This window comes from Mobula birostris, chromosome 3, assembly GCF_030028105.1.
Source record: "Mobula birostris isolate sMobBir1 chromosome 3, sMobBir1.hap1, whole genome shotgun sequence".
Taxonomy (NCBI): domain Eukaryota; kingdom Metazoa; phylum Chordata; class Chondrichthyes; order Myliobatiformes; family Myliobatidae; genus Mobula; species Mobula birostris.
This window is the reverse complement of record NC_092372.1, coordinates 127,158,740-127,183,976: the sequence shown is the minus strand read 5'-3', so window position 1 is coordinate 127,183,976 and position 25,237 is coordinate 127,158,740. Positions and strand designations below refer to the sequence as shown.

Below are 25,237 nucleotides of genomic sequence, written 5' to 3'. Positions count from 1 at the left end.
TCTTCTCAAGAAAGATCTGTTAATGTACATCATGTCTTGATCAAAACAACTTTCAGAGGACCTTGGAGGAGGAAGAATTGTAGAGGTACATCAGGCTGGAAAAGGCTACAAAAACGTTCCTAAAAACCTGAGTGTTCATCAGTCCCCAGTAAGAGAAACTGTCCACAAATGGAGAAACTCAGTACTGTTGCTACTCTCCCTAGGATTGGGCATCCTACAAAGATCACACCAAAAGCACAACATTCAATGCTCAAGGAGGTGAAAAAGAACACAAGGGTAACAGCAAAAACCTTGCAGAAATCTCTAGAACTTGCTAAAGCCTCTGTTCAAGTGTCCACTATAAGAGAAACATGAAAAAGAATGGTGTTCATGGAAGGACACCACTGCTCTCCGAAAAAAATAACAACAAACATTGCCGCACGATTCAAATTTGCAAGAGAGCACCTGGATGTTCCACATGGCTTCTGGGTCAATGTTCTGTGGACAGATGAGACAAACATTGCTCTTTTTCGCAGAAATACACACCACTATGTTTAGAGGAAAAGGAGCACTGCACACCAACCCCAAAACCTCATCCCAACTGTGAGGCACGCGAGAAGGAACATCATGGTTTGTGGCCGCTTTGCTGTCTCAAGGCCTGGACAGTTTGCAATCATTGAAGGAACAACAAATTCACAATTGTATCAAGACATTTTCAGGAGAATATCAGGGTTCATCATCTGAAGCTTAATAAAAGTTGGATGATGCAACAAGACAATAATCCAAAACACAAAAGTAAATCAACAACAGAATGGTTTAAGAAGAAAATTTGTGGTTTGGAATGGCCAAATCAGGGTCCAGACTTTCACCCAATTGAGAGTGCGTATGAAACTGGAACCGGAGGAGATAGCAGAGTTACTTAATGAATTACTTTGCTTCAGTATTCACAACGGAAAAGGAACTTGTCAATTGTAGGGATGACTTGCAGTGGGCTGAAAAGCTTGAGCATGTAGATATGAAGAAGTGGATGTGCTGGAGCTTTCAGAAAGCATCAAGTTGGATAAGTCACTGGGACCGGACAGGATATAAACCAGGCTACTGTGGGGAGCGAGGGAAGAGATTGTTGAGCCTCTGGCGATGATCTTTGCATCATCAATGACGAGAGAGGTTCCAGAGGATTGGAGGGTTGCGGATGTCGTTCCCTTATTCAAGAAAGGGAGTAGAGATAGCCCAGGAAATTATAGACCAGTGAGTCTTACTTCAGTGGTTGGTAAGTTGATGGAGAAGATCCTGAGAGGCAGGATTTATGAACATTTGGAGAGGAATAATATGATTATGAACAGTCAGCATGGCTTAGTCAAAGGCAGGTCGTGCCTTACGAGCCTGAATGAATTTTTGAGGATGTGACTAAACACATTGATGAAGGTAGAGCCATAGACGTAGTGTATATGGATTTCAGCAAGGCATTTGATAAGGTACTCCATTGCAAGGCTTATTGAGAAAGTAAGGAAGCATGGGATCCAAGGGGTCATTGCTTTGTGGATCCAGAACTGGCTTGCCCACAGAAAGCAAAGAGTGGTTATAGATGGGTTATATTCTGCATGGACGTTGGTGACCAGTGGTGTGTCTCAGGGATCTGTTCTGGGACTCCTACTCTTCGTGATTTTTATAAATAACCTGGATGAGGAAGTGGAGGGATGGGTTAGTAAATTTGCTGATGACACAAAGGTTGGGGGTGCTGTGGATAGTGTGGAGGGCTGTCAGAGTTTACAGCGGGACACTGATAGGATGCAAAACTGGGCTGAGAAGTGGCAGATAGAGTTCAACCTAGATAATTGTGAGGTGGTTTGTTTCGGTAGGTCAAATATGATGGTAGAATATAGCAATAATGGTAAGACCCTGGTCAGACCCCACTTGGAGTACCGTGCTCAATTCTGGTCACCTCACTACAGGAAGGACATGGAAACCATAGAAAGGGTGCAGAGGAGATTTACAAGGACGTTGCCTGGATTGGGGAGCATGCCTTATGAGAATAGGTTGAGTGAACTCGGCCTTTTCTCCTTGGAGCGATGGAGGATGAGAGGTGACCTGAGAGAGGTGTACAAGATAATGAGAGGCACTGATCGTGTGGATAGTCAGAGGCTTTTTCCCAGGGCTGAAATGGCTAACACCAGAGATCATAGTTTTAAGGTGCTTGGAAGTAGGAAGTAGGTACAGAGGAGATGTCAGGGGTAAGTTTTTTTTTTAAAAAAAAACGCAGAGAGTGTTTTTTTTTTAATGCAGAGAGTGGTGAGTGCGTGGAATGGGCTGCTGGCGGTGGTGGTGGTGGAGGTGGAAACGATAGGGTCTTTTAAGAGACTCCTGGATAGGTACATGGAGCTTAGAAAAATAGAGGGCTATGCTTAAGCCTAAGTAGTTCTAAGGTAAGGACATGTCTGGCACAACTTTGTGGGCTGAAGGGCCTGTATTGTGCTGTAGGTTTTCTAAATTTCTGAGACGTTGCAGCATGATCTGAAGAGGGCTATTCATGCAAGAAATCCAAGAAATACTGATGAATGGAACAGTTTTGTATGGTCTAAAATTCCTCCTTGCCATTGGGCAAGTCTGATCAGCAGCTGCAGGAAATGTTTGGTGGAGGTTATTGCTGCCAAATGAGGTTCTACCAGTTCACATACTTTTTTCAGCCTGGACTGTGAATGATTAAACAATGTGTTCAACAAAGACAAGAAAACTCCAGCTGTTTGCATGTTAGTAGTTTAGCCAGGTTGTGCTTGTCTATTATTGTGACTTGGATGAAATTCAGATCACATTTTATGAGTAATTAATGCAGAAAATCAGGTAATTGCAAAGGGTTGACAAAACTTTTTTGCAACTGTATATTTAAATAGGGAAGTCATTGAAAGGTGATAGTGTTCAGAGGAACTCAGTTGTCCTTCTACACATCACTGAAATTAAAGATTAGCTTTATTTCTGACGTGCACATTGAAACATGCAGTGAAATGTGTTGTTTGCATCAAATCAGTGAGGATTATACTGGGGAAGCCTACAAGTGCCGCCATGTTCCCGGGACCAACATAGCATGCTCACAACTTACTAACCCCAAGTCTTAAAATGTGGGAAAAAATGCACAAAGTCACAGGGAGAAAGTACAAACTCCTTACAAACAGCTGCAGAAACAAAACCCTGATCGGTAATCACTGGCATTGTAAAGCGATTGCACTAACTGCTATGCTACTGTACTGGGGAAATGGGCATTGGGAATGAGAATAAAACCACCGCACAAGGCTGGTAAAAATAAAAGTATTTTGATAGGTCTAACAGCAAGCTTATGCGATGTTCTCTACTATCAAATATGTTAAACATACAGAAATACCCGATTAAGAAAATAAGACATAACCATTTACAAGTTAATTAGGCTCAGTTCAAAAAATATAAATTGTGTGCAATTAAAACAAAATAACTTGTTTAATTTTTCTTAAATCACTCAGTAGCCCTAATCAGAAGAGTTGACACAAGTACCAAAATGGAAAGCAAACTGGCTTTGAAACAGAAAGCGATTTTTAAAGTAACACAGGTTGGAATATCATGGGAAATCTTGCTTCATAAGGATTAATGCTGAGAGGACTGTTGTTCATTTACTGTACATGAATGATTTGAATTTGATTAATTGAAACTGAAATTTTAAGATAGTATCTGATTGAGAAGAATTGTGACAGAATGCAGGGAAACATTAAACGTAGGATCAAATATGAAACAGCAATAAAGCACAGGAAAACAAAAAACAAAGTTTCACAAGATTCTTCTTTGTTCAGAAGAGAGAGAAAGGAGTCACTTACCTTGAAATGCTGGTGGACACACAATGAGGGCCTGCTGGAAAGGGTCAGCCTGTGCACAGAGCTGTGTTGTTCCAGCCTGCAGTGGCATGCTTGCTTGTGCAACACCCGCCACAGGAGCTGCTGGAGGCTGGTAGAGTGCAGATTGATAATTAAGCAGAGATACATCTGTACTGGACAGTGAAAGTGTTGCTGCTGTGGAGGTAGGAGCCAGAGTGTTGGCCTAAAAAAAATTATAGACTTCAATGATTAAAGGTACATCAACATGAAGAATACAAACATTGCTTCTTTTAAAGATGTAACAGAATAATAAAAGTAAAAAACTTTTTAAAATACAAATACTGTTTTTAAAACTAATTGACAATAACAAATCTGAAAGAGGAAATGAACTTTGAAATTATTGCCCTTTTAATATGGTGCAAAGCAATTAACTCCATGTTTTCCTATTGTTATTTGATAATGTTAATTCAAAACAATGCAAGATACAATTCAAATTGTTCCTAATGATTCCTTTTCATTGAAGGAAGCATACAAATGGTTTTTTTTGTGGTGCAGTTTCAAAACTGTGGATATTACTTGATGAATTCTGCAATGATATGATGCACTCTATTCTGTGTTATATTATACAGATTAAAGTCAGAAAAAGTGTCTACTTATTACAGCAAAGAGTTTCTCCTTTTATCTTCTATCAATTACTCTTTAGATCAGAGGTTCCCAACCTTTTTTTATGCCATGGATCCTTGCCATTAACCGAGAGGTCCATGAACCCCAGGCTGGGAATCCACTTTAGATTCTTGTGTGTAATTGTCAGTTCCATGTCAGAGTGTGCCCGTGTCTATAATATCTACACCCTTGTACACCAGGAACAACATTATGCTTGCCTAAGTTCATTTTATTGGGAAAAATTACTGACAGAACTCTTTCTATTCCTTCAATGATCTTGTTATATGGTACACAGGTGACGATAACTATTTGGTTCATACCTGATTGTGCATGGTGTTGAGTTGGTTGTTGAAGGCCATTGTCAAGTTTGTGCTTGTGTTTGGTGCAACATGTGCAATAAACGGGCTTTTATTCTGGTTTACAGTTTCATAGTTGTTGACTCGTCGTTTGCAAATCTCCATGTTTTGAAAGCAGGATTTCACACTGTAAGATAAGCAATTCAATGAAAAGGTCAAATTTAAAAATAAACATGGCAGCTCACATTTCTGCTGAATAACCTGAGCACCTTTGTAATTGTTGTATTTACCTTTTCCAGTTAAGTAGTAAAAGAATCACAATAACTCAGTGAAAAAACATATAAAAATAATTAAGCTTACAGCCAGTTTCTTTCAATAAATATCTGATGACAGGCTAATATGCTGATATCTCAGATTAATATGCTGAGAACAAATTAAGATCTCATGGGATGACATTTAGGTGTTATTTAGAATCCACATTTAGCTAAATATGGGTTTGCTTTTAGTTGATCTTTCATAATCAAAGAATAGAAGATACTTCCCTGCCTATTAACTCAGTGCACTAAAACAACTGCTTGCGTGTTTTTTTTTAAAAAAGGCAAGTATTTGGAAACTGCACCAAGTGTTGGAATCCAGAGCATGACTCTAAAACAACATCAGTTCCCTAACTAGGAGCAGAATAACATCCATTTAAATAACCTTAAAAATTACAAAGAAAAAAAAACTCATTATTCATTAAAATTTGGCATAAAAGGGATTATTGAGAGAAATAATCAAAAGCTCAGTTGAGGTTATTGTAAACAATATCAAACAAGACAGACAGCATGGAATTAGATCTCAGGGATGTGGTGTAATGTGTTAGCAAATTTGGAAGGGATGGGGAGGGGGTGGATGGAAGAGGAAATATCAAAATGACTTCCAGAACATGGGCCCATGGAACTAAAGGAATATATACTACTCATAGCCAGAAAATTAGGTTTGAGAAAAAAACAAATTTAAGCAGCACTGATAACAGGATCAGAACTGTGATTTAATGAGACCAGAAAGTAAAAGTGAAAAACAGCATTGATTTTCCTAGACAATACAGATTAACACGAACGGGGATGATGGATGAGTAGAACATGAGTAACACTAGTTATAAATATTATTAATGGAGGCAAATTAGGAGTACAACAGAATGATCAAGAGGTGGCTAAGGGATGTATCTGGTTTTCTGTAGGTGTAATTGAAATGGTGGAAAATGTCAAATAATGCCCCAATTGTATGAATTCCACATCTTCCTCAAAGGAGCTTTAATGCACAAAACTATACAATTTTAAAAGCTTACTGATTGCTATGAGGAAAGTCAAGCAGATGCGTCATGGTAACAAATGGGTGATTCAAGGTTTTTAATGGATTAATCCTCTTGTCAGCATCTATTGTCAACATTTTCTTCAACAAATCAATATATTCCCTCCGATCTGCCTTCTCAACCAACATGTCTGTTCCCTCCAAATCATTTGGCATGTTCACCTGAAATTACAAAAGTCATTAAAAATAAATGAATTTACATTATTTAAGAGACACAGCAATACTGAACTCGTCCTTATTTGAAATAACCTAATCCATTTTTATCCAAAGTTACTATGGCACTTAAGTACTAAATCCGACCCAAACTTGCGCACAACCCGAATTAACCTGCAGTCCATCAGGATAAACTGGAATACAAAATCAGTTAGCCAATTCTACTCAAGGTGCATTTCAAGCTGTGTTGTTGACAATTAAACACCAATATATGGTGTTACCAAAATGATAAAAGTATACTTACACGCGTTTTGCAAAAATCAAGCTTGAAAACTAACCTAGGTAATTAGAGTTTGTTCAATTCAACAATAAAGAAATTATTTAAGGAAAAGATCAGGTTCCTTAAAAGGCTGTCTTCCAACACTAACTGCCTTGACGGGCATTGAGGGGATCTATTTGGGCACAGCACTATACCACAAAGAAAGCACCAGATCATCTGACTGACAGTGCGGGCATTTACATTCTGGGTGGAGAGGAGCACATCAGTGGCATGGGTTGCCAAAAATTCAGTCAGCAATAGTCTGATGGGCCAATCAACAACAGGATAGGCCCCTTGCTCCAAAACAATCTTCCCACTTATGCCTCAGCAGGCATCCCCTCCCATTCAACAATACATTCTCCATTGGAATCTTCTGGATTACTAAATTACATGAAGATCTAATTCAGCATAACCTCAGCTATTTCCACTCCTTGTCCAGTATGGGATTCTAGCTTGGCAGACATGGAGCATGGAAGTAAATTTTGTAGCAATTGCATCAAAGAATTTTTTGGCTCAGATACCAGCCTCAAAGATGTATTACCATAGAACCATAGAAACTACAGCACAGAAACAGGCCCTCTGGCCCTTCTTGGCTGTGCCGAACCATTTTCTGCCTAGTCCCACTGACCTGCACACGGACCATATCCCTCCATACACCTCCCATCCATGTATCTGTCCAATTTATTCTTAAATGTTAAAAAAAAGAACCCGCAATTACCACCTCGTCTGGCAGCTCATTCCATACTCCCACCACTCTCTGTGTGAAGAAGCCCCCCCTAATGTTCCTTTTAAACTTTTCCCCCCTCACCCTTAACCCATGTCCTCTGGTTTTTTTTCTCCCCTTGCCTCAGTGGAAAAAGCCTGCTTGCATTCACTCTATCTATACCCATCATAATTTTATATACCTCTATCAAATCTCCCCTCATTCTTCTACGCTCCAGGGAATAAAGTCCTAACCTATTCAACCTTTCTCTGTAACTGAGTTTCTCAAGTCCCAGCAACATCCTTGTAAACCTTCTCTGCACTCTTTCAATCTTATTTATATCCTTCCTGTAATTTGGTGACCAAAACTGAACATAATACTCCAGATTCGGCCTCACCAATGCCTTATACAATCTCATCATAACATTCCAGCTCTTATACTCAATACTACGATTAATAAAGGCCAATGTACCAAAAGCTCTCTTTACGACCCTATCTACCTGTGACGACACTTTTAGGGAATTTTGTATCTGTATTCCCAGATCCCTCTGTTCCACTGCACTCCTCAGTGCCTTACCATTAACCCTGTATGTTCTACGTTGGTTTGTCCTTCCAACGTGCAATACCCCACACTTGTATTGTGGCTAGTTTTAATATTTTACTGTATTTTTCTGAAACCACTTTTTCCAAATTCCATTTACATGCAGAATTCCAGAATGGACACACTTCCCACAATGCATTTTTTGCTTCTACCCTCATACTGAGTCAGCAATGATTGGCATAGACAAATGCTTTGATGGTAATCACCCTAGGTTCCCAACATCTCTCTACCATGACTGACAGGGAAGCCGACTAATGTGGATTTTACCACTACAGAACATCAAGCCACATACTAGAATGCAAATCTATCACCATTCCATCATTATTGTTGAATCTAAACACAGGAATGATCTACCCAATAGGACTACCCTAGAGTAAATTGAGAAAAGTTGTTCAACTTGGGCAAAAGCAGGGAATGTTACAGACGTAAAAATAAGGTCACTCTCCAGGGCAGCAAAAGCATTTTGTCCAATACATACCACATTATCAAATATTACATTAAGTTTCAGAATCAGACCAGTTTCCAGGGAAAGGATGAAGTAATCAAAAAAAAAAACTATGGAATTGCACTTATAGTGGGAACTGAAGGCCATAGTTTTGGTCTTCTGCCTTTTCCTAATGAAAAGCCTGACCTCTGCTCCTGCTGAATTGGAAATAACAATCTAGAAGAGGGGATCAACGACCTAAAAGAGGGGATTGAGTGTAGTGTATCTAAGTTTGCTAATGATACTAAATGGAGTGGAAAAGCAAATTGTGCAGAAGATACAGAACATCTGCAGATAGATATAGATAGGCTAAGTGAATGGGCAAGGGGCTGGCAAATGGAGTACAATGTTGGCAAATACAAAGTCATCCACTTTGGAAGGGAAAATTAAAGAGCAGATTATTACTTAAATAGTAAAAAATTGCAGCATGATGCTGCGCAGAGGGACTTAGGTATGCTTGTGCATGAATCACAAAAGGTTGGTTTGCAGGTGCAACAGACTATCAAGGCGGCAAATGGAAAATTGGCCTTCACTGCTAGAGGGATTGAATTTAAGAGCAGGGAGGTGACGCTGCAACTATATAGACACTGGTGAGGAGGCACCTGGAGTACTGCATACAGTTCTGGTCTCCTTACTTAAGGATATACTGGCTTTGGAGGCAGTGCGCCAAGTTGATTCCAGAGATGAGGGGTTAGACTTTGTGGAGAGATTGAGTTACATGGGACTGTACTTGCTGAAATTCAGAAAATGAGAAGAGATCTTATAGAAACATAAAATTATGAAAGGGGTAGACAAGATAGTTGTTTTCACTGGCAGGTGAGACTAGAACTAGGGGGCAGAGCCTCAAGATTTAGGGCAGTAGATTTAGGATGGAGATAAGGAGGAACTGCTTTTCCCAGAGTGCTGAATCTGTGGAATTATCTGTCCAATGAAGCAGTGGAGGCTACCTCAGTAAATACATTTAAGACAAGGTTGGATAGATTTCTGCATAGTAGGGGAATTAAGGGTTATGAGGAAAAATCAAGTAGGAGATGAGCCCATTGCCAAATCAGCCACGATCTTATTGAATGACGGAGCATGCTCAATGGACCAAATGGCCAACTCCAGCTTCTATTTCTTATGTTATGTCATGTAAATGGTTTTTTATTGACACATGTACTGAGGTACAGTAAAAAGCTCTTGTTGCATACTGCTCATATAGATCAATATTTCATTTCGCAGTGTATTGAGGTAGTAAACGGTAAAACAGTAACAAAATGTAGAATAAATTGTAACAATGGGGTAGATTGCGAACTCAAGAGTCCAGGTGGAAAGCCACGGCTCAGTCTGATTGACCTTCATTGGTCTGGGACACCATATTCATCCACATTCCTTCAATGCTTTTCTCTCCTCTCTCCCCATACTCATCACACAAAGCAAAAATATTTTGCTTTTGAACTTTTAAAAAATCTATGGTCTATCAGTTTTAAGTAGGAATTAAAACACAGTTCAGTGCTTCTCTTGGCTGTCAGCGTTAGAAATTTTGTTACTGAGTAAATTCTTTGTGGGTATCACAGATTAAGACAAGGAAATATTTCAAAACTTTTATTACAATGTACTAACTCAGCTAATTTCTTTGTGCAATATTTTCTTAATGGCAAACAAATTGCAAATAAAGGAGGGAGGAGAAGATGGCGTCGTGACGCAGCGCACGCGGCCGTTCCGAATGAATATCGATATGTGTAACTAGGGGTGCCGTGCACAATCCAGATTTGATGAGGACAGCCCTGAAGCGCAGAGGAACATCTGGAGAAACTTCTGAAATGCCTGCTTCGCTGCCGCTGCTACTGTGCAATCGAGAATCTCCGGAGACGAAGGCCTCAAATCTTCGGCTTTGCATATCGCCTGCTGCCGGGGCTGAAACGTTCTGCAGAGATGTTGTTCGGTGTCGAATAGGTGGTCGGAGGCTTGGAGTTTTTTGGGCGGACTCAGAATCACACTGTGGTCGGATGCTTCCAGGATGCTGCATCGGCAAGTTGGCGGCACTGGAGGTTTACCGTCTGCGTGAGGTGATGGGACTTTCGAGAGACTCTGAGACTTTTACTGTGCCATGGTCTGTTCTTATCAAATTACGGTATTGCTTTGCACTGTTGTAACTATATGCTATAATTATGTGGTTTTTGTTAGTTTTTAAGTCGGTTTGTCATGTGTTTTCGTGATGGCAATCTGGAAAAACATTTATTTATCATTTCTTAATGCACGCATTACTAAATGACAATAAAAGGGGACTGCGTGTCCTCATCATCATAATCATTAGTTTTAAATTCCATCTATTTAAGACAAATACTTTACATCTTGCAGTAGGGCAACATTCCATCCTTACCTGAGCCATATCATCCAAACAGTTGAAAATATACTTTCTTGCTTCCTTTGATTTGATCCCCGTCTCTAACTCGTGTTCTTCCGGTGTCTAATTAGGAAAAAAAAGACATCTCCAGTTAAAACAGAAACTTTCAAATAATGGAAGTTTGTTAAAGCACAGTAAAATATGGCGATTAAGTATGTGCTTTGTGCCAGACAACATAGCTCATACTCTAGAGTTGACAGTCACCAAATTATTTCTTCCCCAGAGGCCACAAAATCCAAATACAATCATGTTTGTACATTGGGAATGAACTGAAGTGAATTTGGGAAAGTTAAGTTATTGAAGTAGCAAGCAAAATAATGGCAAAAATATATCAAGCAACTAAGGTTGCGGAAATATAGGGAAAAAGTTTCAATGACACAAATAAAAGGAAGCAAATATGATCTAACTCCCATTGTGGAAATATGCTGCAGGGTGACTAAAGTTAGGAACTAATATTCCAGGTTGTTTTGATTTTTTGAAGTCGAGGTAAGAAGGAAGAGAGACTAGTGCAGCACTCTAAGGGAGATCAACACAGTGATGAGAAATGACCTCAGCTTCCTAGATCTTTATGCAGAACTAGAATCGCTTTGAATCCAGCCAAGAAATAGCAAAGTGGAAGAAAACAGGTTTGGAAGTTACTTATAAGCCACCAAGTATCGGCTATAATACTGGGGTTGACACAAATCATGAATAATACAGTAATCATAGAATATCTTAATTTACATACAGACTGGACAAATCAAATTTGTGCTAATGAGGTGGAACTAGATTAATAGAATATAAACAAGATGCTTTTGATTAAATCAGGATAAAGGGAAGGTTTTTTTTAAAAATAAATTTTGTTTTCTGCAATTTGAAACAGTTAATTGATAATCTTGTTGCTGAGGTGCCTTTGGGCAAGATGGACCATTAAGTGATAGAATTTGTCATTGTTTAAAACTGGATGAACTATAGATCCAGGGGCTTAAATCCAGACAAAGGGAAGAAGGCCAGTTGTGGTTTATTCGATTCAATAAATTGAAAGGTTTGATGGTAGGCAGGCAATCGTTCGCATTTTAAAGAAATAGCGTGCAAGCTTCAAAAGGAAACCCTCTGAGGCACAAAACCACTATAGGCTGTGGCTGGAAAGAGAAATCAAACATAGCATTAAATCCAAGCGAAAAGAATGTAATGTTGCCAGAAATAATAGTATATTTGAAGACTGGGAGTATTTTAGAATTCAAAAGACAGAGGAATTGATGGGGCATAATAAAAATATAACAAAAATAAAAATATACTATAATACCTTTCACAGGTGCATAAAGAAGAGAATCACAGCGTACCCTCTTCCAGACAGGAGGTTATGGTAAAAAAAAAGAAATGGCAGAGATGAAACATTACTTCTGCCTTCATAGAAAACACAGATCTGCCTATTCTTTTTTCAAGCTGAGGTTCCCAACCTTTTTTATGCCAAGGACCAATACCATTAAGCAAGGGGTCCATAGGTTGGGAACCCCTATATTAGAGAATCATACAAAATTCTGCAAATGGTTGATAGGCTAGGTACAGAGATGATATTGCCCTGGTTGAGGAGCCAGGGATTAGGGGGCACAGATTCACTGGGGTAACTGGAGCTTCCTGCCTGCTTTAAAAGGGCGATCAATCATTCAAGTTCCCAAAAAGAGCAGGGTGAGCTCCCTCAATGACTGTTGTCTGGTAGCACTCACATCTACTGTGATGAACTGCTTTAATGGGTTGGACATGGCTAGAATTAAGTCCTGCCTGAACAAGGATCTGGACCCACTGCAATTTGCATACTGTGCCACAACAGGTCTGAAACAGACGCAATCACAACCACAACAGGTCTAAAACAGACGCAATCACAATAGCTTTAGACTCACCAGACAACAGTAATACCTACATCAAGCTGTTGTTTATTAATTTCAGTTCACTGATCAACACCATCATCCCCTCTCTACTGATAAACAAGCTTCAAAACTGTACCTCCCTTTGCAAATGAATTTTTGACTTCATTGGGAGACCACCATCAATGGAGGTTCATTTTTATAGACACTTCCTGACCCACTGAGTTCCCCTGGCATTTTATGTGCACATGAATGAAACAGATGAGCTGATCAAGTGATGTCACAACAACCATCTAGCACACAATTTCAGCAAAACCAAGAAATTGATTGTGGACTTCAGAGACCTATCATATTGATGCAATTACGACAAAGACACACCAATGGCTATACTATATTAGAAATTTGAGATCTTTTATGTCACCAGAGACTCTGGCAAATTCCTCAATGCACCATGAAGAGGATTCTGACTGACCGCATCACCATCTAGGATGACAACACCAATCACAGTATCTTAGATGCTTCAAAGGGTTGTAGTCTCAGCCAGCTCCATTATGGGCACAAGCCTCCCCACCATTGAGGACATCTTCAAAAGACAGTGCTTCAAGAAGGTGGCATCCATCATTAGGGACTCACCACCTGGAACATGCCACTTCTCATTACCACCATCAGGGAGGTGGTACGGGAGCCTGAAGACCCACACTCAATAATTTAGGAAAAATTTCTTCCCCTCTGCCAGATTTCTGAACATTCCATGAACACTCACTCTTCCTTTTATGCACTATTTAATTTTATTGTTACTAATTGTAATATGTTATGCCTCCATTGCACTGCTACACAAATTTCATGACTAATGTCAGTGACAGTGAACCCAGTTCTGAGAATTAGGCCATGAAGGCCTGAGATAAGGAGAAATTTCTTCAGCCAGAAGAAATACTTTTAAATTTTCTACCCCATAAGGCTGTGAATAGTCAGTCTTGGATTCATTCAAAGCAGAGATCAATAGATTTATAGTCACATAGAAATATAGTTAGAGAGACAGACCCTTCAGCCTAGAGCTGATACTGATAATCAACCATTCTTTTGCACTAATTCTACATTAATCACTTTTTCTTTCCCTATTCTCTAGATTGCCTCTTTGCAATCTACCACATACCTACACGCTACAGATAATTTACAAAGGCCAATTAACTTACCAAATGATGATTTGAAAATGTAGCATCTGAAGGAAGCACACATGGCCACAGGGAGAATGTACAAACTTCACACAGAGTACCCGAAAGTGGGACTGAACCTGGATCTCTGAACATTAAGGGAGTAATGAGATATAGAAAGTGTTGCAAAATCGCAGAACATATCGATAAGGCCAGTTGGCCTAATCCTGCTCCTAATTTTTTATGTTTAAGCCTGATTGCCCACCTTAGCCCATTTTTCCTGCGTTTCCCACACATCCCTGAATTCCCTTAATATCCAGAAATCTGTCCATCTCTGCTTCGAATGAATTCAACAACCAAACTCCACAGCACACTAAGGTAAAACATTCCACAGATTCACCATCTTGATTGCAGAAGTTTCTCAGTCCCTGATGCTCTGCTCCTTACTCTGAGATCGTGGTTAAACCTCGTCAGCCAGAGGAAAATATCTCCTAGGCCAGATGTTCCCAACCTTTATGCCATGGACCCCCGGGTTGGGAACCCTTGCTACTGGGCCTCAGTTTGTCAAGCATTATGAGGTTGAAGTTTTCCCATTCTACTCAACTATAGAGAATGCAAACTTGCCTGCACAACCTCGCCACCCACAGCAAAGCCACCATTCCCGCAACCAGTCTGGCATGTCTTTGTTGCACTTCTAATGTCAAGTATATTCTTTTTCTATGCAAACAACACAACTCTTCAGGTGTGGTCTTCAGGTGTTATATAATTGCAGTGAGGCATGTTCACTCTTGCAGTTAAAACTTTTCATTATCAAGGACAACATACCATTTGCCATCCTAATTGCTTGCTGTCTCTGCACATTAGTTTTCAGTGATTTATCCAAAGAAACCCAGGTCTCAGCATTTTCAATGACACCTACTACACACTTTCCTATTTTGTTTTTCAAAGTCACTGAGCTTACATTTTTCTCCCACAGTGTATCCGTGTCACGTTCTTACACATTCTCACCCATTCACTTAACTTGTCCATATCCTCCACAAGCCTCATGCCATTCTCCACTCTCCTCGCAATTCACATAATCAGTGTGGTTGCAAATATTACAATTGGTGCCTTTATCAAATTACTAACATCAATTGTTAATATCAAGCCCTAAGCCCCACCCGTGCTGTTCCCCAGTCATCATAATCCACCAACTCAAAAAAACAAGAAACACATCTTTTTGCATACTATTAATGAATTCTCAATCTATGGCTATATAGATAGGGTGAACGGTGAAATATTCATAGGGAATCTGAAGGTAAGCTTCTTCAATTAGAGGGTAGTACAAGTATACAAGTTTCAAGCGGAAGTGGTAGACAGTTTCAATTGGAACATTAAATTTGGAGGGATATATTCCAGTGCAGGTAGTTTGGACTGGGCAGAAGATCAGGTCAGCATGGTGGATGGGCCAAAAGATCTATGAAATTATTTCTCACTAATAGATCATTTTTAATATGAAGGTAATTAATAAAAAAACTTAAGAATTAACAAATAGTGAATAAATTATAATGGGATAGAAAATAGAATCCAAAGATTTTTAATAAATACTTGCGCAAATTTAAAGGGCTAATTGTCTACTGATTCTATCATTTCTTATATTCTTAATAGAAAGACGCAGCACATGTTGTCAAATTCAAATTATCCAAATATAATTCAAAATGTATTTGGCTCTGTACTTGGGCAAAATATTATCTAGTACAGCATGTGAAGGACAAAGTAGGTACAATAGTGTACAAATCATTTTGGATCAATGAAATAGAAACACAGGAAACCATCATACGTTTCCAATATTACAAATAAAAGGGAGAAGATGTTGCTTAAACTCATCGGTACAAAGTCTCTTCACATCAAGGAACCCAGCAGTATGGTTTTAGTGGCAGAAATCCCATCCCCCAAGTCACCCAATTACATATGACAGCCATCAAAGCTGAAAAGCCCAGTATACATGGCAGTGCGCAATTAGATTTTGAAGCATCTGACATTCATTAAAAAGCTACTTAAGTGTAAAAATTTTTAAATGTAAAATTACACAAATACAAATAACTTCGAACAAAATTTTAAATATGCATCTTTGCCCTACCAACAACAATGAAAGTAATGGTCCTGAATACTGCACTAGTTCTAACTTGGCATAGGACCCAAAGAATTTAGAATTAGTATCCTACTGCACAGGAACATGCCTTTTCACCCACCGAATCCATAGCAATAATAATCCATTTACACTAACCCATTTTATTCTCCCCACATACCTATCAACTCCCTTCAGATACTCATCCACACATTAGATCCAATTTACAGTGGTCAATTAACCTATCAACCTGCACATGTTAGGGTGTTTATGAACACATGGGCAACACTAATGGTCAGTATTCAACCAGGGTCACTGGAAGTAAAGCTGCACATCTACGAGCTGTACAATTACATAATGCTGGGGAAATCCCATGAATACTGGGCTTTGTCACTGCACTCAATGTGGCATTCTGAAGTTTCAAAAACCTAGAATGCCAAATCTCCCTATAGTTTTAAAAGCCAAGCTTGTTTATTTGCCAAGACGTATGTAACCATTGTTATTCCTGTCTTACTGTGCAAAGATTACATTTTTTTCAGTCATGAATCTTGCAGGCAACAGACACTAGAAGTAGTTAATCCAGTGCTATGGGACCATGAAATTAACATAAATTTTGATCAATATCAGAGCTAACCAAAACTACAAGAAAATAAGAGAATTATATTATTATGTACCTTTGCTACCAAACACAGAAGTTCAATAACTTTTCCCAGAAGTGCATCAGCTAAAAAGTTGAGAATTTAGCATAGGTAATACTGGAAATTCTCCAACATGGATATTCTGATACATCTGGCATTCTTTTGCCATACTATTCCAACAGGAATATGGTTAAATACCAAGTCATTTAGACTCCACCTATACCTGACAGTCCTGTTTTGAAAAGTGCAAGCTATTTTTTTCTTCAGTATTAGTCACTATAAATATTAAAAGTTCATAGTTGAAATCTGCAATTTAGTTGCAAATGCAAAGCAAGGAAGTTCTTCCCAAATCTCAGGGTAACATAGAAAATGGCTCCAGCTGGAAGCAATCTACACTTAATTCTTGTGATACACAGACATCCCATCCTGCAAAAACTCATTTCAGGGAGGCAGCACCGTCAATTTGCGGGAGACTCCCGGAACTTCCAGGAGAGGTGAGATGTCTGCAATAGTGTAGCTCCTTAGCAGCTAGCCAGCTAGTTTAAATAATGTTAGCTATGCTAATGAACGAATGACACCTGTTAAACTCACCTCAACATGTCATTTACAGTCTTAACCCACCATGGGTCACTGTTGCAAACAGTGCAGCGAGCAACACTGTCATTATTTTTGACCCCTATTAGGCAGCGGTAAACTTTAGGGTAGTCTGGGGTGACGTGCGTTTTATATTGTCTTTTTTTGGAACACTCTCGCGCTCTCTCACTCTCACGCTTGCCTTCTTGCTCTTGCGCTCGCTCTTTCTCGCACATTCTCTCACGCTCGTTCTCAAAAAAATCAATTTCCGGGACATTGTATATGATTTGCCGGCATCAGGGAGCCACTATTAATAGGCAGGAGACTCCCGGAATTTCCAGGAGAGGTGGGATGTCTGGATACGGAATCTAGAGCTTTAAATTCAATTGCATCTGCGCCTGTGCATCAAACCAGCTGTAAAATGCAGGAAATACCAGGTGAACTGCAGCAAGTTGTCATGTATGACAAGAGTGTTCTCTTTTCTGGAGATAAAGAAATGTGCTTTGAAGAAATACGAGCTCAGAAGCACATTGCACAAAGCCAACAGAAAGAACAAGAGGAATGGAAGGAGGTGTTCAATAGCACCAAGTCTGATGAGATAAGATCACTGGAGCAGAAACTTGAACAATTGAAAATGCAGCTGAAGTTAACTCAGGAGCAGGAGCAGGAAATACTGCAGATCTCATCTCAAAATGCCTTGGAGTTGGCAACTACACCTTCACCATTACCCACTAAGTCTAATAGACAGTCTATAAAAGCAATTTTAAAAGAAGCAAATATAATTTACAAGAGTAATTTTATCACCCTTGCAGAGTTTTTTGTAAAATACACATGATTAACCTTAAGTTTCCACAATGGATATCCTGAATCCGGATCTCTGTTAAAAAACCTTGTGGTCTTCGTTCCTGCACTTAGCAAGTACTCAGTAGGTGAACCTTGTGTTTGGGAAATGTAGCGAATCTGAAAGAAAGTACAGAAAAAAAAAAGCAAAGATGAATGCTTCTTCCAAATGGAAAATTTTACACTAAATGTTGGAAAAAGTCATTCACATGGAAAAACCCATCCTCACACATCCCTCTCACCCTGCAACCAAATCTCCACCCACAAAGTTTAAACACCACTACTGAGTTCAGCGCACACCAACTGTACAAACAAAACTATTTGGAAACTTGCATTAACACAGAAGGGCCTTTGCTCTCACAATAACTAAGATTAATTTAATCAGGTCACTTCATTTAAAATAGTTTGAACAGCATCAGAAAAACAAACTTGCATTTATAATCTTATTTCCCTGTGGTCAGCCCATTACAGTTAAGAATGGAAGTAAAATACAGTGGAATCTGGTTAATTGAGACAGACTGGCATCAGTACATATTGGCCCAATTAAGTGACTGCTCCAATTAGCCAAAGTTTCATGGAAATAGTTTAAAAGATATATAAAAAAAATAAACTACCATTTAACTGAGTAATAAATTGGGTATACTTAAGTGAAATACAGAACAAATTAGAACAGTATCAATACAACCACAGTATTATAAAACTATTTGTTCCTAAATATTAGTGATAGAGGAATTCATCCAGCGTATACATTCTTTTGATTGACTGTGTAGCCCCCCTGGCAAGCCTCAGGGTCGCTCAGCTTGCTGTCATCTAGGGAAACAGCCCTCGGCCCCACCAATCTGGGTAATCAGTTTGTGTGGATGCTGTGTGATGTACCCCACCCCATCAAATAACAGACAATACACCAGATACAATTAAATGAATTACAGTTTATAGATATTACTGGAACTATATAATTAATAGAGATAAAATATAAAAGGAAGATAAAAGGCGCCACACTTATCAAAGTTCAATCTCTTCGTGCACAAACAGTTGGAGCTCGGGACCTTCTTTCTTCACCCTGCAATCCCCTCGGACCACCTCGACCTGCTGCCTGGGACCAACAACGGTGGTCGACCAGACGCTCCACATGAGTCCATCTCCATCTCCTCTCCTCGCCGAACCCCCTGGACCTCGGACTCCTGATTGGGGTCCGACCCCGTTAGCTGACTCACAGCACCTTGTCCATTCTCTCTCTCTGTCTCTCGCACGCGCCTTCTGCCCCACACATCACAATACCTTACAGACACACTAGAAAGAATAACATCTATCCCAATTGGTTCATTCGCTCTATTATCACTAATCTAACCCAAACAAACTGCTAGCGCCAGAACTTTCTCAGCATTTAACATAACAAAAGAAGCCATCTCAAAATATAACAAAGAAGCCATTTTAATTAGCCTATGCAGTAACATAAAAGAAGAAACCCCTTACAACCGTATATGAACAAACTCAGTGGAGATAACTTGTGTAGATAATGGACTGCCTTCATGCAATGCTATCAACATTTGCATCCTCCGAATCAGCGGTCCCCAACCACCGGGCTGCAGACCGGAACTGGGCCACAAAGCATGTGCTACCGGGCCGTGAAGAAACAATGCAAGTCAGCTGCACCTTTCCTCATTCCCTGTCACACACTGTTGAACTCAAACATAGGGATGCCAACTGTCCTGTATTTGCCAGGACATCCCGTATATTGGGCTAAGTTGGTTTGTCCCGTATTTCGCCCACTGAAGTACGGCGTTCCTATGAAACCTTTCGTGCCGAAATGGCGTGAAGCGAAGAAGCAATTACCATTAAATTATATGGGAAAAATTTTTGAGTGTTCCCAGACCCAAAAAATAACCTAACAAATCATATCAAATAACACATAAAACCAAAAATAAATAACACTAACATATAGTAAAAGCAGGAATGATATGATAAATACACAGCCTATATAAAGTAGAAATAATGTATGTACAGTATAGTCGGGAAGATGAAGGCAAAACCGATTGGTGGGGAAAAATTTAGCACGTACGTGCATGCGCACACAGGTGCCCGCGCAAGGCTTTATGGTCATGGTATCTTTCCTGGGGTAAAGTGTCCCGGGATTTGACTGCTACTTTTGTCCCTTATTTGGGAGTGAGACAGTTGGCAACCCTAACTGTAAAAGACATGTTGAGTTGAGTTGAACCCTACTTGAACACCCCCCCCCCCCCCCACCGGTCTGCAAGAATATTGTCACTATTAAATCAGTCCGCGGTGCAAAAAGGTTGGGGATCCCTGCTCCAAATGTCCTGTTTCATTGCATCATCAAGATGATTGTCAATACCTTCAAATTCTTCGTAGTTCCTAACTTGAAGTAGTGAAATTGTTTCATTTTCATTTGGCCACTTCTGGCTTCTCCATGCCTGAATGCTTGAAACCAGTGAGGAAAACAGTTCTGAATTCTCTTACTGCTCATTTCTTGCAAACTATCTGTGACAAAAATCACTGCTTTATGAACATAAGCACATACTATTTAACTGTTCACTCTAAGCATGGTGCAGTGTCTAAAAGTAAAACAAGCGTTCACGCCTGATGCTAGTTAGAAACTGTTCGGCAACAATCTCCTGCCCCAATTAAGCGGCAGAGTGTCCCAATAAACAGAGGGAATCCCAGCTATTTTCACAGTTAGTTTTTGTTCTTTAAGAGTCATCCCAAATAAGCAGTTGCTCCAATTAACCAGAATCCACTGTACTGCACATTTGTGGATAATATACTACAAACAGTAACAAGGAAGTCCAAGGTTACTTCTTTCTATTGAAGACAAAGGACAAATACTGGAAAAACAGCAGAAATAAAAACAGAATTTTATATTTGCACCTTTCCATAACAGATCATTTAGTTTCTGCTGGGTAACAGATTCTGAAAGAACAAAGTCCAGCTGGCCCTGTAACAATCTCACATCAGTGTATTGTCCAACTAGGAATGTATCTGATAGACTGGTCAAACAGATGTCTGACATAATTAATCAACTGAACTGTAATCATTAGCAACACTCCAGAATCAAGTCACCACCCTATGGGTACATCCTGCTCAATTAATAAGGTAGACACATCCAAAGACAGCAATACAGTTGGTTGTGAAGGGTCCTGCTGTCCTTAAATATTAACTCGAGACTTATGTCACGTCATCAAGCTAAATGTAGACCACAAATTCTCCTGCTGATCATCAGTTATCTGTCTTGAGCTGGTAAGCTTCTTCTTGCATATTAAGCCCCATTCTGATGGAGAACTAAGCAGCTAAGCCACAGAATGTACTCAACCTTCTAAAACTAGAGTGGACTTGGAGGAAAAGGCAAATGTAGCTGGATATAGGAAGTCTAACAGGCGCATCTTTTTAATGACGAATGCATAATATTCTCAAACTTGTCGCTAGACAAGCATGAAAGTATAAGGGGAAAGGAACTCAACAGAATTGATCTTGAAGGGAAGTAGCTTAAAATTACCTATGCCCTTACAGATCATGCATCACTATATATTTTAAAACTATTTGCAGTTGTTTAGCCACAAATAGCTATGGAAAACAACTGCATCAGAGTGGTCAGATTTACGTTCCCTTGACAAATTATATCTGAGAGCTCGTAGTTTTGCTTACCAAAATTGAAGATCAAGAAGTGGAATTATATAGTTGGGAAAGAAAGTATTTATTTATTTTAAATGTGAGTGGGGAGGAGGGAAGCAACTGAATGCTTTGAGATATTTGCCTTGAAATGTACTTGGGGTATTTAAGGTAGTGTCAAAATAAGGAATTATCTGTTTAGCAGAGGCAAGGAAGAAAATGCAGTTGTTATTTAATATATTCAAGGATGACACATGTAGATTTTTTAAATAGTGGCACAAGTAATAGGAAACAAAAATAAAATACATAAAAAAATTGCAGTCACAATGTTAGGACATATTCCTGTTCATATTTCTTCAGATCTAAAAAGTTAACTGGAGGTTATACACATTCCTTTACTAATATTAATTGATGCACATAACAGAAATAGCTATCAGTGTTTAATGCTAAGTTACTGTAGTAAAACGACGATCAGTCACAATCTTAGAACTCACTCCTGCTTCTGTTTCTTATGACCTTAATACTTAAAACATTATATGGAATCATCTACTAATTAATTTGTAATTCATTAACACATAACAAAACTAATAACCATCTGTGCTTCACATCATATAGTTTGACATCAATAAATGTACCCATCAGTTGTTTTAAGCAAATTAACTGGAACAAAAGCAAACCCATTGCCAAATTCATACACACATACTGGGTGAGTATCAGAAAACTACCTAATCTTTCTTTTTGACACAAGATTTCTACGCATTTCCTAAGCAGCTCATTATAGTGATCTTTGTAAAAAGATACAGCCACAGCTTTAGTACATATTAGTTTTAATTTATAAAATTTTCCACATCTCAGAATTTTCAAGTCAAATTTTATTGATCAACTAGAACCAACAGCAAAATTGTCAATCTTAGTATAATTTCTTCTAAGTGCTGTGAAATGAAGTCCATCAAGAGTCATTAGACCATAAGAAATAGGAGCGCAATTAGGCCATTTGTCCCACCGAATCTTCTCCGACATCCCATGACTGATTCAATTCCCTCTCAACCCATTCTCCTGCCTTCTCCCCATAGTCTTTGACACCTTTACCAATCATTAAAAAATGTTAAAAAACAGAAGTACAGCTTAGTCAGCAAACCTCCAGGCGGAGCTTTTCTCTGAGCTAAGTTTAAGTTGATACATGTCAACTAAACATTAAGATGTAGTATACTGGGATTCTAAGGAGATTAGAACACTAATATAATTAGGTAACAATAAGGTAACTAATTCAATAGGTAACAGGTCATATGGTTAGAGGGTCTCACTTCAATTCCACTTCTATACCGGGTCATCTAATCTCCATAGTAGCAGCAAAGTAGTTGTAACATTCTCACATTACTGAGGGATAACATCATAACATCTATTTTCAGCTGTTTTGGAAGCACAACTACATTTTTCAAAAATTGTTACCCAAGAAAAACATTTTTAAAAGCAGCCATTTATTCAAATTAAAGATAGTCCGACCAAAGCTTAAGAGGATCTTTAATATAAAAAAAGCATGAATTTCCCAAATTTAATGATTAAACATCTAATCACCTCAGTGAGCTACCTACTTCTCTTGTTGATATTTCAGCTGTAATAATCGTAAAGACCAGTTTCCTCAACATTTACAATTATATACCATGTCAAAGTCTGCAAATCAAAGAAATTCTAAACTTTCATAAAAATAACAAACTACATATTAATTCACAAAATAAAAGCTGTTCCTTTATCAATCAAACCACAAAAATCTTCACAAGCTTCCAGATGCATGCCACTGTAACTCTTTCTATTCCCACTGTCCTGCTTTGACCTCCGGCACTCTGTTCCAGCAAAATTCAATTTAGTCATAGAATAGCATTTTATCTTTTAGCAAAGAACGTTACTGCCTTCAGGATGTGATATAAAGCTCTATGGTTTCACATCACCAGCCTTGCTGGCTTACGCAAGAACGGACTAGCTATGATAGAGAGTCAACTCTATATCATTAAATTTGCTTTTCTTCTCCCCAGATGCTGCCTAACCTGTTGAATATTCATAGCTTTCTCCATTTCATTTCAGAAATTCAGTATCTGCAGTTTCTTCTTTTGATATTCATGCAAATGTTGTGATCCAGTGGTGTCCATGACCTATGTACATACTCAATATTATAGCTCCTGCACAACTCAAATGGTTATAGACCAAACCTGTTTCAGCACTCTGCCCCATTTATATTCATCTATTTTATCTCTCCTCTAGACAGACCAGCTGTTACTCACCATCCTTCAACCTCTCTTAGCCAGCACCACTGCAACCTGCAGTAAAATTTTTTTCGTCTCTCCCCAAACATGTTCGCTTTAATCTCACCATCCTCCCCACTTCTCTGCAACATGCTCTATTTCCTTTTTTTCCCTCTATGTTTTGATGAAAGACTGTCAACCTGGAGCATTAATACTATTTCTCTCCATACAGATACTGCCTGACAAATCAGAATTTCCAGTTTTTTCCTTTCCAATTTCAAATTAAGATTTTCAATTTTTCCATTACAGGTGTCCCCCGCTTTTCGAACGTTCGCTTTATGAAACCTCACTGTTACGAAAGACCTACATTAGTACCCTGTTTTCACTTTCAGAAGGTGTTTTCACTATTATGAAAAAAAAAGCAGCGCACGAAAAAATCAGCGTGCAATAAAAGGCAGCGCACACCCCGAGCAGCCACTCTACCCCGGATTCCCGCCGGCATTGCTTAAACACTAGCCTGTGAGCAGTCGTTTGCAAGATGAGTTCTAAGGTATCTGAAAAGCCTGAAAGAGCTCTTAAGGGTGTTACACTTAGCGTAAAACTAGACATAATTAAGCATTTCGATCGTGGTGAACGAAGGAATGACAACGTGAGTTTGGCTTGTGGAAGCTGACAAACATGATGTTGAGGAGGTTTTGGCATCCCATCACCAAGAACTGACAGATGAAGAGCTGATGCAATTGGAAGAAAAAAGGATAACAATCGAAACCAAATGAGTAATGATAAAGTACGACTTCAATTTTGAAAGGGTACGTAGGTTTAGGGGATATTTGCAGGATGGTTTGAGTCCTTACAAAGAACTGTGTGATAGAAAAATGCGCGAGCCTCAGCAGTCAAGCAAGCCTTCCACATCAGCCACAGCAGATGACGAACCTCGACCTTCGACATCGAGGCAGGCAGAGATAGAAGAAGATGACCTGCCTGCCCTAAAGGAAACAGACGACGACGAGATGACACCCTAGTGTCCCACCACCCCAACCCCCAGGCCACGGACAGATACCGATTCGTGGAGAATGCAACTGTAGCCGGGAGGCACACAGCACATCTTTAAGAAAAAAGTCGAAATAAACATTTTAATTAATTAGGTGCTGCCGACACATAATTGTCAGCCCAGATCAGAGACAAAGCAATCGGAAATCAGCACTGATCTGGGCCAACAATTACGTGTCCGGCGGCACCTAATTAATTAGCTTGTTTATTTCAGCTTTTTTCTTAAAGATGTGCTGCGTGCCTCCCGGCTACCGCTGCATTCCTGCAAGCTTCATAGCAATGTATCACTTGGCGGCCTGGAGGGTGGGGGCCACTGCACCATCCCAACCTGCGACGACTCAGTCTAACACACCATGTGCTCGGCAAGCTGTCTTCCCGATTCCCGTAAGTGATACTACACTGTACAT

At 39.4% G+C, this 25,237-nt stretch overlaps 1 protein-coding gene across 6 annotated transcripts in view; it reads right to left on the bottom strand.

Annotated features, from left to right (window-relative positions):
- LOC140195274 (homeodomain-interacting protein kinase 1-like) overlaps positions 1–25,237 on the bottom strand; it is a 129,082-nt gene that overhangs the window by 54,407 nt on the left and 49,438 nt on the right. For all 6 annotated transcript variants that reach the window (XM_072253344.1, XM_072253345.1, XM_072253347.1 and 3 more), the window contains 5 exons: positions 17,920–18,039; positions 10,743–10,829; positions 6,099–6,283; positions 4,796–4,958; positions 3,816–4,035 (listed from right to left, as the gene is read on the bottom strand). In XM_072253344.1, the coding sequence (XP_072109445.1) occupies positions 3,816–4,035; positions 4,796–4,958; positions 6,099–6,283; positions 10,743–10,829; positions 17,920–18,039 (775 nt within the window). The remainder of the gene's footprint in view (positions 1–3,815; positions 4,036–4,795; positions 4,959–6,098; positions 6,284–10,742; positions 10,830–17,919; positions 18,040–25,237) is intronic.